The sequence below is a fragment of the Heterodontus francisci genome, chromosome 4 (assembly GCF_036365525.1).
Source record: "Heterodontus francisci isolate sHetFra1 chromosome 4, sHetFra1.hap1, whole genome shotgun sequence".
Taxonomy (NCBI): Eukaryota; Metazoa; Chordata; class Chondrichthyes; order Heterodontiformes; family Heterodontidae; genus Heterodontus; species Heterodontus francisci.
The window spans coordinates 193,427,011-193,445,124 of NC_090374.1; the positions used below are offsets into that span (position 1 = coordinate 193,427,011).

At 43.6% G+C, this 18,114-nt stretch overlaps 1 protein-coding gene across 8 annotated transcripts in view; it reads right to left on the reverse strand.

Moving 5' to 3' along the window:
* Nucleotides 1-4,666: 4,666 nt before the first annotated feature.
* The window catches only part of LOC137369468 (receptor-type tyrosine-protein phosphatase delta), a 618,622-nt gene continuing 605,174 nt past the window's right edge, over nt 4,667-18,114 (reverse strand). For all 8 annotated transcript variants that reach the window (XM_068030719.1, XM_068030716.1, XM_068030717.1 and 5 more), the window contains one exon: nt 4,667-4,866. In XM_068030719.1, the coding sequence (XP_067886820.1) occupies nt 4,798-4,866 (69 nt within the window). In that variant the 3' untranslated portion in view covers nt 4,667-4,797. The remainder of the gene's footprint in view (nt 4,867-18,114) is intronic.

An 18,114-nucleotide genomic window follows, 5' to 3' on the forward strand; every position in this document is an offset into this window, starting at 1 on the left:
TTCTGGGGGGGAGGAGTTAGCAGGCATGGGCATTTTCCTTCTGCTTCGATGGGAGCAGCAACCCTTAAGAAGCAGCTAATCCCTCAACGATAAAAAAGCAAAATAAAAGCTCTGATGAAAGGTCATCAACCTGAAACGTTAACTCTGTTTCTCTCACAACAGATGCTGCCAGACCTGTCAAGTATTTCCAGAATTTTCTGTTTTTATTTCAGTTTCCGTCAACCAAAAGGTTGACTGGCTTGGCTAGTTCTTTTTTGGGGTGTTGCTGGCTTGTTTCTCGGGTTGTGATGGACTTTAAAAGTTTCCAGTGTTGATTCAACCTTGTCCCTTAAAAGACCGTACCCCGATTGGCTTTTTTTTCCCCCAAAGTCAAGTGGAAGACCTGAAATTCACGTGAAAGGAGGTGTGGGACAATACCTCGTAAAGTTAATTTGGCCTCCGTAACTAGAATTCTTTTGCTGACTGCTTAACAATGTCATCACGAGACCAATGTTTTACATATTAGCCTGTGTGGATTTCTGGCTATGGCCAAAACCTGGATACTAACCAAATCCATTTGGATATACTGTTTGTGCACAAACTTCATCAAAAGTCCGTAAGAAAGAAGTCACATGTATCCTACAAGCTAAATTTCCTCCTTGCTTGTTCTTGTTCTTTGGGGGCTTTTTATGCTTCATCCATAGATTTTAAATGTGTTGAAATTAGAAAGCTGCAGCACATTTGTTGTTAATCCTTTTGAATCTAGTGCCAGTGAAAAACATTTTTTATTTTGGTGGGAAGCGGGGGGAAGGGGTGGCTTTACTGGTCGTCAAGCTTAATAAGATGGCTAGCAGCTATAACCTCAGAAAAAAAAAACAGCTGTGAAACCTGGCTGAAGCTACCAAAGTGTTAACCTGCTTCAAAAGCACCCCTGCTGCAGCCACAACACAAGTATGCAAACTGCCGCAGAGCTTAATAAAAAAGACCACTGGTGCATAACACTGACATTTTTATTAGAATTCATTTGTAACAAATGGAACTTGTGTCAGCAAAGAACTGATTTTCTTACAGACTTTTTGCCACCAATGTAACCTAAGTAAGAAAATAAAAAGCACGCCTTTCAATCTGTAAAACATTTATGCTAACTACTAAGTAGAGGTAATTGTATGATTCTTTGAACAAGCCATTTTACATTTTGTTTTGTTCAATCTATGCATTCAAACAAGAGCAGTGAACACAATGTTACTTCCAAAATAAAAATCAAGACACTCCAAGCTTGAATGGCAAAGTCACATAACAAGATGGGTATGATGGAATTTGAAGCCGTTGAGAGATTTGCTGGAGTATCGGGGCATCATTGGAGCAACCTTTCTCTTTTAAAATTGTGTTATTTACATACATACCTAGAGTGAACGCATAAGTTTTACAAGGTTCCAAGTAGCATGTAATGTTGGGTGTAGAATCACTAGGGCAGTGCATGGTACAAAGTTTGGAAAAGTGCACATTTGCCTGGAGGACTTTAGATTTTTGTAAAATGGATCATTAACAACAAAACAGCAACAGCTAATGTGAGGAAATAATCTGCAAAAGATTTGCTAAATTAAAATATACGTGCTTTGTACAAATGTCAGCTATTTAAATGCAACTAATTAAAAAAATTATCTATATATATATAGCCTACTTAGGTTAAAGGTTAAATAATTATAGCACCTTATCAACTTTAAAGGAGAGAAGAATATATCCTCCTGCAAGTTATGAAGGAATTTGCAGAATAAGAGGTTTTAATAAGACAGTGATACTGGAATGGGAGAGACTGAGTGCAAACAGGAACACACATCAATGAGAAGCTCGGTTAGAAAAGCAGCAAATACAGTGGGCGTTCTTGACAGCTTACTCCTTTTATTGTAGATTTCCCGGGCACCTACATACTGATTTTCAATTTAAATATTTCAAAATTTTCTTTATCAGCTCTGGGAAAAAAGAAATACATTCCAAACAAGAACTCTCTTGGAATACTTTCTCACTCAGCATGTTCTTACGGTTTAACAAATGGCTCTTGGTACAAAACAGATACTTTTTTTTTACAAGAACAACCATCAACTGAACAGATATATGAACAGTTATACTTGGCAACCTCAGCAATGGGGCTCAACACTGATTGACATTAGGCTGGTAGTTCTTACGAGACGATGGTCTGTATTTTACAGTGACAATTAGCAGATTGTTAATATAACAACATGTGAAGAGGTGCAACATGATATAAACTCTTACAGCTCCAGTTCCATCCTGAGGCAGCCTTCTGTCAGCTTTCTTGTTTCAGAAAAAAGTGCTTTCGTATGATTTCTAATACAGTTTTTGACCTTTGAAGGTCGAGAGAACAAAGAAAAGAAAATTTAAAAAACTCCGAGTGACTGCCCTCACAGGCTATCTATTCTCTACCACACGGATGCCTTAGACATCCTTCTATCTATTTTTCAACTTTCCTCGTGCTCTAATTGCAAATAACCTGCAACACAAGTTAACACTGCTGCTTGGCCAACATCACTGTTGTGTTTACTCTTGCAAGGAAAACAACCGGAACAATGTAAAGCAGCCAAGATAGGGAATCCAACTTTCATATTCATATATAAAAAAGCTCAAAACTCCAAAAGTGACTGTAATATCAAGGACATATACATAAAAAAATGATTATGTTGGATGACCTGATGAAATAGCAAGGGCACATTATCTGACGTGACATTGAATATCTATTGATTTCCACATAACTCACCTGTGCTATCTAAATGCAATGTAATGTGGTCACCTACTACACATGATACTTTTTTCAAATAATGTTTATAATGTTAAGGTACATCAAAATAAACTAAATACAGTCTAAGCACTTCAGTTCAGAAATAGAAAGTAAAGGCAAAAGTATGTACACAACATTATAATAGTGCCCAATTTGCATATTAAGTAATCATTGCAATCTGTCGATCTACTTAAAGGGGAAGGATAGTCTTAGGAGTCTGATTTCGGTTCAAAACATTTCCCCATTTAGTTTGAGCAAAATTTATTTCTGATTTTATCTTCTGACATAAACATGACATTTCTTGCTGGTATGGAGATGCTAAAGTCAAACTTCCTGTTATTGCCAGGATACTTTGTCACAGTGTGTTCTGGACTGGTACCCACAGTAAACATTGAGGATGTGCAGGTTCAAAGGCATTCTGGAGCCCTCCAAACATGAGGAGATCCTACTGAGAGGCTGAGAATTCTTCAACCTCAACTCTAAAAGTTTCCCAGCAGTGGGGCAACTCTTTCCCCTTGCAACAGAGGGCACTCTGGGACACATCGGCCAAGATTACTAAAATGACTTTGCAGCAAGGCTCTTCATACTGCTCAGAAAATTAAACCCCACTCAAACAGCAAAGGAGAAACCTTTGCTTAGACTATTCATTTCGTCAAGAAACTGTGGAATACTTCTCGTTAAAATGATCTACCCCGCCAAGATTTTCCTTCCTCTTAAAGAAATTAAACATTGAATTTCAACCCCACTTTATTACTGACACTGAGATTATTTAATACATTAATACTTAGTGCCAGGTGCAGTATGGCCACTATAAAGTATAGAAGCAAAAAAAAAACTTCCCACACTAAAAGGTTTAAAACTTATTTGTTTCTTTTATAATGCAATTTATTGCGTACATGTGCAAAGATACGTTTCAGGATATCATACGAACCTATTAAACATGGATTACTGAGTTCATTGATGTGCATTCCAGTAGACACTAACTTCTCACCATCTCATCACGGAAGCTTAGACAACTAATTATTATTCAGATGGAGGTTGCTAGTAACATATTTGGCAAGCTATTCAACCACATCTTAAAATCCTTGACACGGAAGATCTGAGGAATTTAGTAGCAGCAGCTTTATACTTTGCGCCTCCCTGTTGATTCCATAAGGCCCTTGTTTTAACTTTTTTTTTTGTTGATTTATCTGTTATCTGACTGCTACGGGTAACTTCCACTGAAATGAAAAACTCAATCAGACCATTATGTGGTAAGATAAATAAAAGGGCTGCACAAAAAAAATGTGCATCAAAAAATTCAAATTATTTCCGTTTCTACAGCCAGATACGTACATCATTTCTACAGCTTAAAAAAAGCTACAGTCTGGAAAAAAAAATATGAACAAATAAGCAACTTTTAAAATTCACTTCATTGAATGATAAACTTTTGTTAAAAAAGGGAAAGAAGTTTACACAGTTAAAAATGAAGCACAGGTCAGCAGTATATTACAGTACTAAAAAACTAAATCAGTAATTTGAACATTCCCTCCCTCTTAATAATTAGTATGAGCAAATGGTGGAAAGGGGTGATGTTGAAGCAAACGTGTCCAACTAGTTTCTTGAGTCAGGAACTGGCCTTTTCATAACATCTTCTTTCCCTTGCAGGTACAGTACTCTCAAGATTCATTTTTGCAATCCATTTTTCACAGTTCTCAGTTCAACCTTTACACAATCACTGTCTTCCATAACAGGTTTTTCCCCACTTCCATCATCAAAGTCGAATCCTTGAGTTAGCTGAAAAATCCTTTCGATGGCACGTCTGAAAGGATTCTCCTCTTCTTTTCAAGTTAGGTTATTAAACTGCCAATTCTTGGTCCACCTGGAATAGTTTTGTTTTAAATTTCCCCTCCCGCCCCCCCCCCCCCCCCCCCCCACTAATTTATCTTTCGCTAGGAGTAAGTAGTACTTCTCAAGCACATTGTATGGCTCAGAAGAGGCTTTCTGGATCTTAAATGGCCTACTGTACATCCAAGGTGGATCAGGTTTTACGTTGCATAGTGATCAAAGCTTCCAAGGTACTCCAGTGCAGCTCGATAGCAGAATTGATACTGATCCTGCAGAGAGAGAAGAGGAAATGAATTTCCAATACAAGAGCTTTGAATACAGTAAATGATGCCGCTGAGCTTCATGTGTAATACAAGTGAGTGCACTACAGTTCAGCAAGTGCAGTTCTGTGGACCGATGGACTGCTCTAGACTAATAGCATCACAAGAATGTCATGTAATCCATGTTTTATCGAAGAAGGTCTCCCTCTGAGACTAAGCAATTCTGCAAACGTTAGCCTTTGACATTAGACTAAAGCCAACTCTATGTCCCTTTCTCATATAATTTATCATCACTGTTGAGTAATTATAAAGGGCATCTTAAAACACGCTGAACTTTTGGGTTTAGCATTGCTCTGTTAAGCTTAAATGCTGCAGCTGTCTGTGGAACACAACTGAACTCTTCCTGTTTTAATGAGTATTTCAACAAAATGGTAATGATAGATTGGAATTCTTAATTTGTATTTTGACTAGAATACACATCGGAACACACCAAGCATTTAGATGAAATTCCTCTCTACTATTTTAGAGGTATTAAAGGTAACAGGCTAATGCCTCCTTTAAAAAAGCCAAGGTAATTTTCAGATGAGCACATTAAGAGTTTAGATGGCATAATTCCAGTCTTGTATGTTTATCCAAATTCTGCCGCATTCAAATGTTTTCGTCTTATCCTCATTAAGAATAAAATGGTCTTCAAATATTGACTGGGCACTTGACTAGGAGCATTTATCAAGCTCATTTTATATTAGAGAAGCAGTTGGACACCACATTTTGAGGTGTTGTTCCACACCTCGGCAACATGACAGCACCTTGCCTACATTATGATACTCCTGAGAACAGTGTTGCGATGTAAAGGGGGCAATTGGGAGACGTGAAGCTATCAGATCTACCCTCCTAAATGTGTGATCTACAGGCTTCCAATGAATTTGAAGTTAATTGGAATAAAAGGCCCAGTGTCTAGGTCAATGACCACTGGACAAATCCAACTTTATTATTTCTGTCTTTTATGGAGCAAAATCACATATGCTTCGATATATTAGTTTCATTGTCTTTATAGAGCTCTGAATGTGAAATATTTAAAATTAGGTTAGTGTCTATTAGGCTGGTCAGATAGATAACAGCTGCTTTTTCTGGTCCTGCATATTCCTTGCAGATATCATCCCCATGTTTTATACACAGTCTGGAAAGAGTGCTCCCTTCAGTAATGCAGGGAGATTTCCTAGCTCATGGAGATCATCCTTCCCTTCTAATGAAAGGACCCTGGGGGAATTGGCACACTCTGGGCCGAATTTAGTACGGCTGTTTGGAGCAGAAATGGGGAGCATGAGGGGCCGGAGAATCACGTTGGAAGTATCCACCCGGAAATCCGGCAGCGTGATGTCAATTCCAGATGTAGTCAGTGGTGGGAAAGCACCAAGGTAGCATTGCCGCCCTGACGTGATGGGAATGTAATTTAAAATACTAAACACTTACTTTTAATACATTTGCATCTAATTCATCGCGATTCAAAGGGGGGACTTGGGATTAACTGGACGGCAGGCAGCCCTCATGTGCCTTCGGATTCCCAACCGTTAAAAGCTGGCAGCACCGAGGTGAGGCTTCAGTGTCAGAATGGGTAGACAGCCATGACCAGCACTGCAAAGGGGAAGAGAGGGGTGCAGAGGCCATTGTCAGTCTGCAGTGCTGTGCACTGTGCAAGGGGGGTGCAGGGTCAGGGCATCAGGTGCTCAGCAAAGGGGGAGGCTTGGGCTTGGATGGCTATATTGAGTGACCAAACTGTTGGGTGAGATGTTTGGTTATCCACACTGCTGGATGAGAGGGTCGGTTATCAGCAAGGATGGGTACTGAGGGCCATCAGGGAGTCTGCAGAAAGCAAAAGCATGGTCGTCTCAGTATTTACAGTGCACTGTAGGCCCACTGGTCACCTGGCATGGGTCTCATACACAAAGTCTTTTTGGACCCAGTGGCGTGATACAGCGCCTCCGATGGAGGGAGGCCAAGAGGCTGCTGCGCCTGTCCATGAAGCTCCACGAGGAGAGGGACTGCAGCCGACCATGCCAAGAAGGGTCCACGTATACCAGAGAGTGTACCGGACTCAAATCAGTTACCTCCAAATGATGAGCGTCAGTGAAGATTGGCTTTCCAGGCAGTCCGTCACTGACTTATGTGCCCTGCTGCAGGATGAGTTGCAACCTATGGGATTTTGGAGTAACCCTTTGCCCGTGGCACCAAACTTTTACACATCTGGATCATTCCAGGGATCCACTGGGGACATGTGTGGGGTCTCCCAGGCAGCAGCTCACTGCTGCAAAAATGCCCTGTTCAAGAGGGCTGGTGACTACGTGCACTACCAGACCGACCCTGATCCAGAAACACTGCAACACAGGGCTCAGTTTTGACGAGCTCGCAGCAACTGAGTGCGAGGAAGCAATGCAAGCAGGGCTGGCAGGCCTTTAAATATGGTGCCAGCACCTGCTCCAGAGTCATCTGACACCTTATTCAGCACCTTGCATCCCGCCCCCTCCGCGTGACTGGACGGGCCCTGCGACTCCTTTGTGCAAAGTGGCTGCCTGCCACGTATCGTGGTGGGCCAGCTGCCCACGTGACGAGCACTTCTGGGTTGGCGGCGGGCTCACTAAACTCAGCCCTTTAATTCAGTTAGTTTAGGGATGGGAGAATAAAACTGGACCACAACATCTGTACTCTCACAACTGCTGCATGATTATTGGCAACCTACATGGAAAAAGACAATACTCCAAAGTGAGCTCCCATTCAACTGGTCAGACATGCATAGAACAGAAAAGGTGTTCTGTTTTTGCCTAAACTTATTTGATCCCTTTAAGCGTCTCTTGAGTTTGTACCCCTTTCTTTTCAACTGCCAGGCATATTCCTAAGGTGCTGATGTGTGTAGTGACAATGTTTTGTCAGTGAAGAATGGAAAAGGACAAACTATGTTTCATGTAAACACAAAACCACACTGTTCGTTGCCAAGGGCCGATTAAAAATAGCTTCAGCTTCTTTCTCTGAAAGAAAAATGACAAATTCTGGCAGCTCAGTCTGTGGAACTGTCATTGTGATCACAGATGGAAACCAGGGATTATTATTCAGGATATTAAATTCAACAGATTCTCTATTCTTAATACAAAAACATTTCAGTTCAACAACTGTCTTTCTCTCGTACTAAACTCCAAAGAAAAAAAAAACTGCATTCCAATTCACAAGGACTGCTCCAATGACCTTCATACAGCCCAGAATTATCCACCATTTAAGTCGATTTGAACAAGGGAAAGTAAAAGATTTTTGTTGAGCCTCCCCAATTTTTTTTTTTAAGCTGGAACAACATCTCTTTTTGTAACTGCTTGTCATTTGCAGCAGCTATGGATATCCCTGTGGACGCACCTTCATATTTGCAGGTTGTAGAGGAGGAAGAGGATCAGAGGCGGTGTGCCAGACAAGTGCAAATGTACCTCAGATGCTCCATTCAAACAATGCCAATCATATAGAGGACCTTGCCCCTCTATCTGAAGCTGCAGAAAGAAACTTGCCTTCATAGAATTACATTTCTGCAGGAGATCAGAACAGAAGAATGCAGATTCCTACAGCCACACTTGCAGACCAGTTTCAGCACAGGGATGGTTCTGGCAGGCACTGTCAGGGATGCAGCGCTGTTGAACTTTTATGCAGCACAGTCCTTCTAGATAAGTGTGGGAGGTGATGATCACATTTCCCAACCTTCAGCACACACTGGTATCAAGCAGGTCACTGACAGATTATTTGCCGCGCCCAGGAATTTCAGCAATTTTCATCTGGAAAGAGCCCCACATACACCACGTAGCCAGATTCGCAAAAGCACAAGGCATCATTAAATGCACACACATGGAACATCCCCCTATGCCGAATGCGACCCTATTCCTGACCACTCCGTGAATTCACATGGCTCACACCCACAGGAACAGATTTATACATGGCAAGGCTGATTCCATCATCCTCCGGCAATCAACATTGCCAACATTATCTAAAGGGCTGAGAAAACTTTAGACATGGCTTTTAGATGACCAAGAAAATGCCTGTCATCATGATTCATGCCATCAATGCATCAGCCAAACGCAGGTACAATGTGGACCACCTTTTCATAAGGGTCATAATGGAACACATCTTCAGCATCCTCAAGCAGAGTAAAGGTTGCATGCAGTTAAAGGGATGAGCAGGTTCCTCAAAGCGGGAGCAAAGTAAATGTGTGTAACAGAAGGGACAAAGCAGGCACCAAACTCTTCTGAGGCTAAGGTGGAAGTGCTGCTGGCTTAAATTTGACCGGGACATCCTAAATCGCAAGGACTTCCTTGCAGCATTAGAAGAGGTTTGATAACTTCATTAGGTTAGCAGGTGAATAACAGAGTAGATGAACTAAATCACAGAGAAGTACATGTGTACACCCTGAGCACTAAGTCAAACATTTCCCTTTATCACGTGGCACCATGTTTCTTGACTCAGAACCAAAGTCATGCCAGGACTCACGTCAATCACTCCACATCCTGTAATTCATGCTGGCACACTGATGTCCTCATCCTTGGTCCCTGTTTCCTTACACCTTACATGACTGCCAGCCATTCCACAGATCCTGGAGACTGCAGCAGTCAATTAATAAAATGTATTCCTCCTCGAGGGCACAGCACATGGTGCCAGTGAATGCCAGGCTACATGCCAATATCTAGCATTTAACAGCCCATGATGGGGAAGCAATGGCAATAATTGGCTTCAACTCTGGTCTGGCTGCTGCGCGTGAGATGTAGGAGTCTCTGTGCCTTCAGTAAGAATGTGCACCTTTTTTTAAATGTTTCTATGTACCCTTGAACCACCTCACCAGCTAACATGTTTCTCATGAGATCCAGAAAAGTAGCTGATTATGATAGAATGCTTCTCAAACAGACCATTATTAGCAGTAATTTTTTTTTTCCTGCAGAAGCTGCAAGTGAGGATAAACAGAGAACATTTCTGACGAGTAAATCTCCTCTACCTCTGGCAACACTGACCACCACTCATTCACTCGAGCATTCACTCACTCACTTGCACTCAGCAACGCAGAGACATTTATTTGAGGGGGTACACTACAAACGAAGAATTGAGAGATGATCAGATACTGCAAAGATTATTCACAGCTTTCTATTTCCCTTCTCATATTTGATCAGATATCTACCAAAACTCACTTCCACTGCCTTTTCTTTGCAGGTTTTGCTTTTACAGTCCTGTTTTTCTTCCTTTGCTTTCAGATGGCAGTTATTCATCATTCTGCCATTCACACCTCCTCGACACACATCTTTTACACATCTTTACCGGTTCCACTGCCACTCCCTTTGGCCTTTCACCACCAACACTTCAGTCATTTAATCGCTCCATCCTATCAGACATTCCCTTTTGTTCTTTCTCCAACCTTCCCACCTTTCACTTGCTTAAAACCTATTACATTTCTAACTTTTCCCAGTTCTGATGAAAGGTCATTGACCTATCGCAGCATAGAATGGTTACAGCACAGAAGACGGCCATTTAGCTCATCGTGTCTTTGCTGGTTCTCTGCAAAAGAAATCACCTAGTCCCACTCCCCTGCCTTTTACCAGTAGCCCTGCAATTTTTTTTCTCTTCAGTTAATTGACCAGTTCTCTTCTGAAGGCCTCAGGTTCTGGATCTTTCCACCAATGGGAACAGTTTTCCCTGTCTACTCTGTCCAGGCCCTTCATGATTTTGAACACCTCTATCAAATCTCCTCTTAATCTTCTCTTCTCCAAGATGAAAAACTTAACTTTTCCAGCTAACTGAAGTTCCTCATCTCTGCATCCTCTCTAATGCCTTCACATCCTTCCTAATGTTTGGTGCCCAGAATTGGACACAACATTCCAGTTGAGGCCGAACCAGTGTTTTACACAGGTTTATCATAACTTCCTTGATCTTGTACTCTATGCCTCCATTTATAAAGCCCAGGATTCCATTTGCTTTCTCAACTTACCCTGCCACCTTCAATGATTTGTGCACATAAACCCCCAGGTCCCTCTGCTCCTGCACCCACTTTTGAATTGTACCTTTTAAATTATATTGTCTCTGCACATTCTTCCTACCAAAATGAATCACTTCACAATTTTCAACATTAAATTTCATCTGCCACTTGTCCGCCCATTCCACCAACCTGTCTATGTCCTCTTGAAGTTTATCACTATCCTCCTCATAGTTCATAATACTTCCAAGTTTTGGGTCATCTGCAAATTTTGAAATTGTGCCCTGTACTCCCAAGTCTAGGTCATTAATATACAACAAGAAAAGCAGGGGTCCCAACACCGACCCCTGGGGAACATCACTATATACCTTACTCCAACCCAAAAAATTACCGTTCACAACTGCTCTCTGCTTCCTGTCACTCAGCCAATTTCATACTCATGCCAGTACTATCCCCTTTATTCCCTGGACTCTAACTTTGCTGACAAGCCTGTTATGTAGCACTGTATCAAATAACCTGAAATGTTAGGCTGGATTTTAAAGGCTCTCCGCGCTGGGAACAGTGGTGGTGGGGGGGGAACGAAGATAGCAATGGAGTAGGTCTGCCAATGACCCCGACACCGGCAAGCCCCGTACCAATCTTGGCAGCGGCAGTGAGGCCTCATGGCAGCCACCCCGGTGCTGGGCAATGGGACCATGATTTTTGTATTTAAATTAATTTACCTACCTGAATTAATTATTGCGGAAGGGGGAGGAAGGTGTTAAAATGCTTGGGATTGGTTGGCGGGATGTTGGGAAGGGGTAAAGGACAAAGGTTCCAAACTTTGGGGGGGGAGGGAAGGTCAAATATTATCGGTAGGTATTCTGGGGGGAGGGGCGGGGGACGGGCAGGAATTATGTGGCATTCCTTTGGGGGGTTGGGAGAGAGCATGGACATATTTTTTCATTCATTTCTATAAACCTAACATTAACAGTGTCTTTAAATAGGGCTCTAAGCCGGCTGCCCCGGCCATGGTAATGAGCCATAGCGGCTCCGCGACGTGGGCCTTGTGCATGCGGGCCGCAAATTTATCCGCCCGCCGCCTATTTCGGCGTCAGGCTTTTAAAGTGCAGCCTGTTAACGGTTTCTCTCTCCACAGATGTGCCATACCTACCGAGTATTTCCACATTTTCTGTTTTTATTTCAAATTTCCAGCATCTGCAGTATTTTGCTTTTGTATCCATATGGATGTTCGGCATGGCCTCTCCCAGTATGCGTGGCAGGTGGTAGCAATAGCGGTGGTGTACACCAAAATTTAAGAGGGTTTCAACTTATTGCAGTGCGGCCTGGAGAAAGCAGCAGCTGCAAGAATGCCTTCAAACCTTTCCCTGCTTCATGAGAGATCAAAGCAAGTCAGTCAATTTAATGTTGAAGCACCTGAGACAAGAATCAGAGTGGAGCAATTCCCAGCCAGAAGACGAGCAGGTGTTTCACATTGTGAACCTGACACATTGTGTTGATGAAGTCAAACAACTGGAAGCTTTTGCTACTATTAACATCATGTTCCCAAAGAAAATTGGCAAACAGACACTCAGGATTAAGATTGACACCGGAGCGAGTGCAAATATCCTACCAGTCCGAATCCTGAAAGATATGTACCGGAGTCATTGGAAATCAATGATACAACCGACAACTGCAAAGTTATCTGCATACAACGGGTTACCCATCCCTTGCAATGGCACACTGACAATGCAGTGCAGCTATGGCAAGTCCGTATGGAAACCACAAATATTCCACCTGGTGTACAAGAGTGGACCAGCAGTGGCAGGACTACCAGTGTGTAAGGACCTCAACATTGTGACCATCCACGAGGTCACCAAGGTACCCACTACAGCAGAAGAGACCAGGTGTACCCGCATTGTGTCAGTCCACGACCTACAACAAATGTACCCGGACAGGTTCGACACCAGAGGAGATTTCAAAGGCGATGCCGTACTGCACCTCAGAGAGGATGCAATTCTGTCAATCAACCCTCCCAGAAAGTGCAACATGCACGTACAAGAAAAGCTTAAGTGTGAGTTAGAGAACATAGAACGCAATGGCATCACATCCATCGTGTGCATCATCACATAGACTGTTGCAGCTCAATTACGGTGTACTGAAGAAGGATGGAGCAATCAGGGTATGTCTAGATCTGAGCAGTCTTATCCTCTCCCTAAAGAGATGCACCCACAAGATTCTGACATTAGAGGAATTGAATCCCAAGTTCACAGGAGCCAAATTCTTCTCCAAGTTGGATGCTCAATATGGATTGGTCGGTATACATAGCTAAGGAACCTCAAGAAGTCACCACCTTCAATTTTTCAACTTCTTGGCACCATACGTTCCAAATTTTTCTGACAAAGCATCATCACTGAGAGAGCTGTTAAATAAAGATGTACCATATGTATGACAGGAGGACCATCAGCATATGTTTGAGTCTCTTAAACAAGCATTGTCAGCAGAAATCTGTACCCTGCAGTACTATGATCCAAGGAAGAAGACAATCCTGGAAGTCAACACCTCACAGAAAGGGCTAGGAGTGTGTATCCTGCAGGATGGCAAACCAATTGCATTTCGGATCCAATCATTTATCCTGAGCACAATCCAATTACTCAAACATAGAGCATGAAACACTTGCTCTGGTGTTTGGGATCACAAAATTCCATACCTACCTGTTCAGTAGGCAGTTCACTGTGAAAACTGACCAGAAACCACCGGCACAAACCATTAACAAGCGCACCACCTCGACTACAGCGACTCTTCGTGAAAGTACAGGGGTACGACTTCATCTGCTACAAACTGGGTACCAAAATGTCACTTTGGATACGCTGAGCAAGTTGCCAAATCTGAACAAGAACGAAGAAGTCCCACTGGATCTACAAGTAGACAGCATGGACATCGAGGTGGAAGATGTGCTCAAAATCAATTTATTGCATTTTGGTCAGCACAAATGTGACCAACTACAATCAGAACCACCAATGACCCACAACTGAAGGCCTGTGGAGAGTCATCATTGAAGGATGGCCTGATACGATAAAAGAGGTGCCAAAAACCCGCAGATGCTTTTGGCCTTGTGGAGATGAACTGATATCTTGAGAGGTATCACCTTCAAAGGAAAACAAGTGATTGTGCCGAAAGCTCTCCGACAGGACATCTTGTCACAACTTCACTACGGCCATAAGGACACAGAGCGAGCGAGACGACTGGCACGAGACACTGTTAATTGCCCAGGGATTAGCAGTGACATCGAAAAGTTAGTGAGGATGCATGAGCATGCCAGAGCCACTAGCCATAACAGCATAAAGAACCTCTGCACCCTCACGAGATTCCGTCAGTCACTTGGTCCAAAATTGCCACTGATCGATTTTCCACTAATGGAGACGACTTTATCTTAGCCACTGAGAATTTAAACATCTCCTGTTGACATTCAATGTTAACATTGCTGATACCCCCACCATCAGCTTCCTGGGGGCTACCATTGAGTAGAAACTTAACTGGACCAGCCACATAAATGCTGTTGTTACAAGCGCAGGACAGAGGCTGGGAATTCTACAGCAAGTGACTCACCTTCTGACTCCCAAGATGCACTGCAGCAACGCACCATGCCTCCTTCGACAGCACCTTCCAAACTCGTGACCACTACCACTTAGAAGGACTCGGGCAGTAAGCTCAATGGAACACCACCATCTGCAAGTTCCCCTCCAAGCCACACGCCATCCTGACTTGGAACTATATCGCCGTTCCTTCACTGTCGCTGGGTCAAAAATCTGGAACTCCCTTCCTAACAGCACTGTGGGTGCACCTACCCCACGTGGACTGCAGCGGTTCAAGAAGGCAGCTGACCACCACCTTCTCAAGGGCAATTAGGGATGGGTAATCATTGCTGGCCTTGCCAGTAATGCTCATATCCTAGCAATAAATAAAAAAAAAATCCTGACTGCATGGGCTTCCTCAAGTTGAATGCAGCCTCCTCCCGCATACAGGAACAAAAGAGACATATGTTGAAAAGATTGTGAAAGAATATGGATCTCTATCACCCAAGCTTCAGGTCAGAAACTACTTTATTTGAGTTAAGTGATCATGTACTGGCATAGGCCTTGGTGCTTGTTACTGGTTACTTTCTGTATTTAATGGGTCACATGGTCAGCAGTCTGCTATGGCTCGATTAGACAATGTCAAGAACATAAGCATGCCTGTGTACTTATAACGATGAACATATAGCACAGCGCTCTACAGTTTCCCTCTGTGATCAGTGACAAGTTTACAGCAAAGACAATAACAAAGCTTTTAAGGTAACATATTAAGATTCGGCCACATCATCATAAACTTATCCCACCAAACTTATGCAGGACATACCATTTCTTCCTATCCTGGACCACAGGTGAACCTGCATCAACACCCTTCTGCCTGCAACAATTTTCATTCTCAGCTGAAGCATGCCTGCAAGGATGGCCATAATCCCCCAGAGAGTTCTGATGCCAAACATCAGTGTGCTCCCACACTACCACAATAATTAAATTAGGCAATTTTGCATTATGGGGTGACATCAGCCTCCGGCCCCCAAATGTGTGTAGTGTACAATGTTCAGTACACCCTATGGTGCAGCATCAGAACTTAATAATTCGCTACATATTGCATTAAATTTATTGTACTGTGTGCATAGTAACACCAACATATGGTACCATGTACGGGTTCATACCCAGGTAACACCCTACCCCAGATGCTGAGCTTCTAGTCTTAGCTATGTCACTGGATGAGGGGGTACTTCGTTGAGGCCAGACATGGGGGAAGGATTAAATCAGGTGGAGGACTGGTATGAAGGTCACTCATCCAATCTGAGGGAAGTAGGGAAAACAGTGGGTGAAGAAAGATGCGGAAAGGAAAGGTTTGTGTTCTCCTAGAAAATTGTGTTTTCTTTTTCAATTTTATTCTGAACTGCCACATTGGAAACACTGTGAGGTTATGGTGGCCTAGTTATTCACACACTGAGAGATAATGGTAAATACATCTATTTTCTGTCAGTGAAAGACCCTGAAATGATCACAAGTAAAACAACATTTTTTTTTCCCACACTTAACTTGGACAGTGCTCCAGACAACACTCACCTTGTAACAAGCAGCAAATTTTAATCCTGAACGTAAAGGCAAATTGAGAGATGTATAGATGTTGTCCAGGTACATAATTGGATATCTTGCACAATGTTGGGGCGTTTAGTCACATTTTAGTGAAGCAGGCCCCATATTACAAGTGACAGTAGTCGTCATGGCAAAATGAGAATAAATGCTTTGTTTGTGGATTACTTATTTTATCAAACTATATTATTTTCAATTTCTGCCCTGAATTCATTGAATCAAAATCACCTTTCGCCATTTGGAAAATAGAACAATCAACACAATAAGGAAAATCCAGTTCAGTACAATAGCGACATGATCGAGGACAGAGACACAGGCCGGGTTCTTGTACATATGGCTGGGGTCCTGTCGCCAGGCCGAAAGGTGGGGAAGCCTGGCCTCGGCCTTTTTGCATGCCCTGGGTGCGATTCTCCGTTGTTCCGGAGGCGAAGTTTCAGGCAATCACAGGGCTGGCAGCTCAGCAGAATCAGCAGCGCCATTGGGAACAGTGGCCACTGCCGGTATTGCAGAGGCCTCAGACCCAGGCCCAGTGCTGGAACCCCAGACCTCAGGTAAGTGAGGCAGGGGTCACCAGGGCCAGGCGGTCCATGGAGGTGGAGATTTTGCAGGGGAGATGTCCTCCTTGGGCCACAGATTGCCCACAGAGGAGGCCCTCTGTCAAGCCCGCAGGGATTGCGCCTAATTTTACAATGTGCCCTCCCCAGGTGGCGGAGGCACACCCCCCACACCCCCACCCCAGCGCTGCTGGTTAGGTCCCAGTGGCGGCGGCAAGAGGCCCGTAAGTGGCCATTAATAGGCCACATATGGGTTTCAATTGGCCTCTGGGTGGAAAGGCTATCATCTGCATATCCAGCCCCCAGCAAGACTGCTTGGTGTCATGGCGGCGATGGGCCCTCCATCCCCTGCCACCTGTCACAATTCAATGGGTGCCCCAACCTCTGACCTCGCCTCAGGGGGGCCCATAAAATCCAGCCATCAGTTTCAATTTAGGGTCGTTAACCCTCCAGGACTGTCTCGGCGACTCCAGGAATGAAACAGTAATCTCCAAGACACTGTTGCAAGCATCCAAAAGACAAGGCTGAAGCATTTGCCTTCATCTTCAGCCAGAAGTGCTAAGTTGATGATCCATCTCAGCCTCCTCCTGAGGTCCCCAGCATCACAGATGTCAGTCTTCAGCCAATCTGATTCACTTCACATGATATCAAGAAACGGATGAAGGCACTGGATACTACAAAGGCCGTGGGCCATGACAATATTCCGGCAATATTACTGAAGACTTGCGCTCCAGAACTTGCCGCGCCCCGTGCCAAGCTGTTCCAGTACAGCAACAACACTGGCATCTATCCGGCAATGTGGAAAATTGCCCAGGTATGTCCTGTACACAAGAAGAAGGACAAATCCAGTCTACTCTCGATCATCAGCAAAGTGATGGAAGGTGTCAGCAATTGCTCAGCAATAACCTGCTCACTGATGCTCAGTTTGGGTTCAGCCAGGGCCAACCATGGACAAAAGAGCTGAACTCCAGAGGAGAAGTGAGAGTGACTGCCCTTGACATCAAGACAGCATTTGACCCAGTATATCATAAAGGAGCCCCAGAAAACTGGAGTCAACAGTGATCGAGGGAAAACTCTTCGCTAGTTGGAGTCATACCTAGCACAAAGGAAGATGGTTGTGGTTGTTGGAGGTCAATCATCTCAGACCCAGGACATAACTGCAGGAATTCCCTAGGGTAGTGTCCTAGGCCCAACCACCTTCAGCTGCTTCATCAATGACCTTCCTTCAGTCATAAGGTCAGAAGTGGGGATGTTTGCTGATGATTGCACAATGTTCAGCACCATTTGTGACTCTTCAGATAGTGAAGCAGTCCATGTAGAAATGCAGCAAGACTTGGACAATATCCAGGCTTGGGCTGATAAGTGGCAAGTAACATTCACGCCATACGAGTGCCAGGCAATGACTATCTCCAACAAGAGAGAATCTAACCATCTCCCCTTGACATTCAATGGCATTACAATCGTTGAATCCCCCACTATCAATATCCTGGGGGTCACCATTGACCAGAAACTGAACTGGAGTAGCCATGTAAATACCGTGGCTACAAGAGCAGGTCAGAGGCTCGGAATC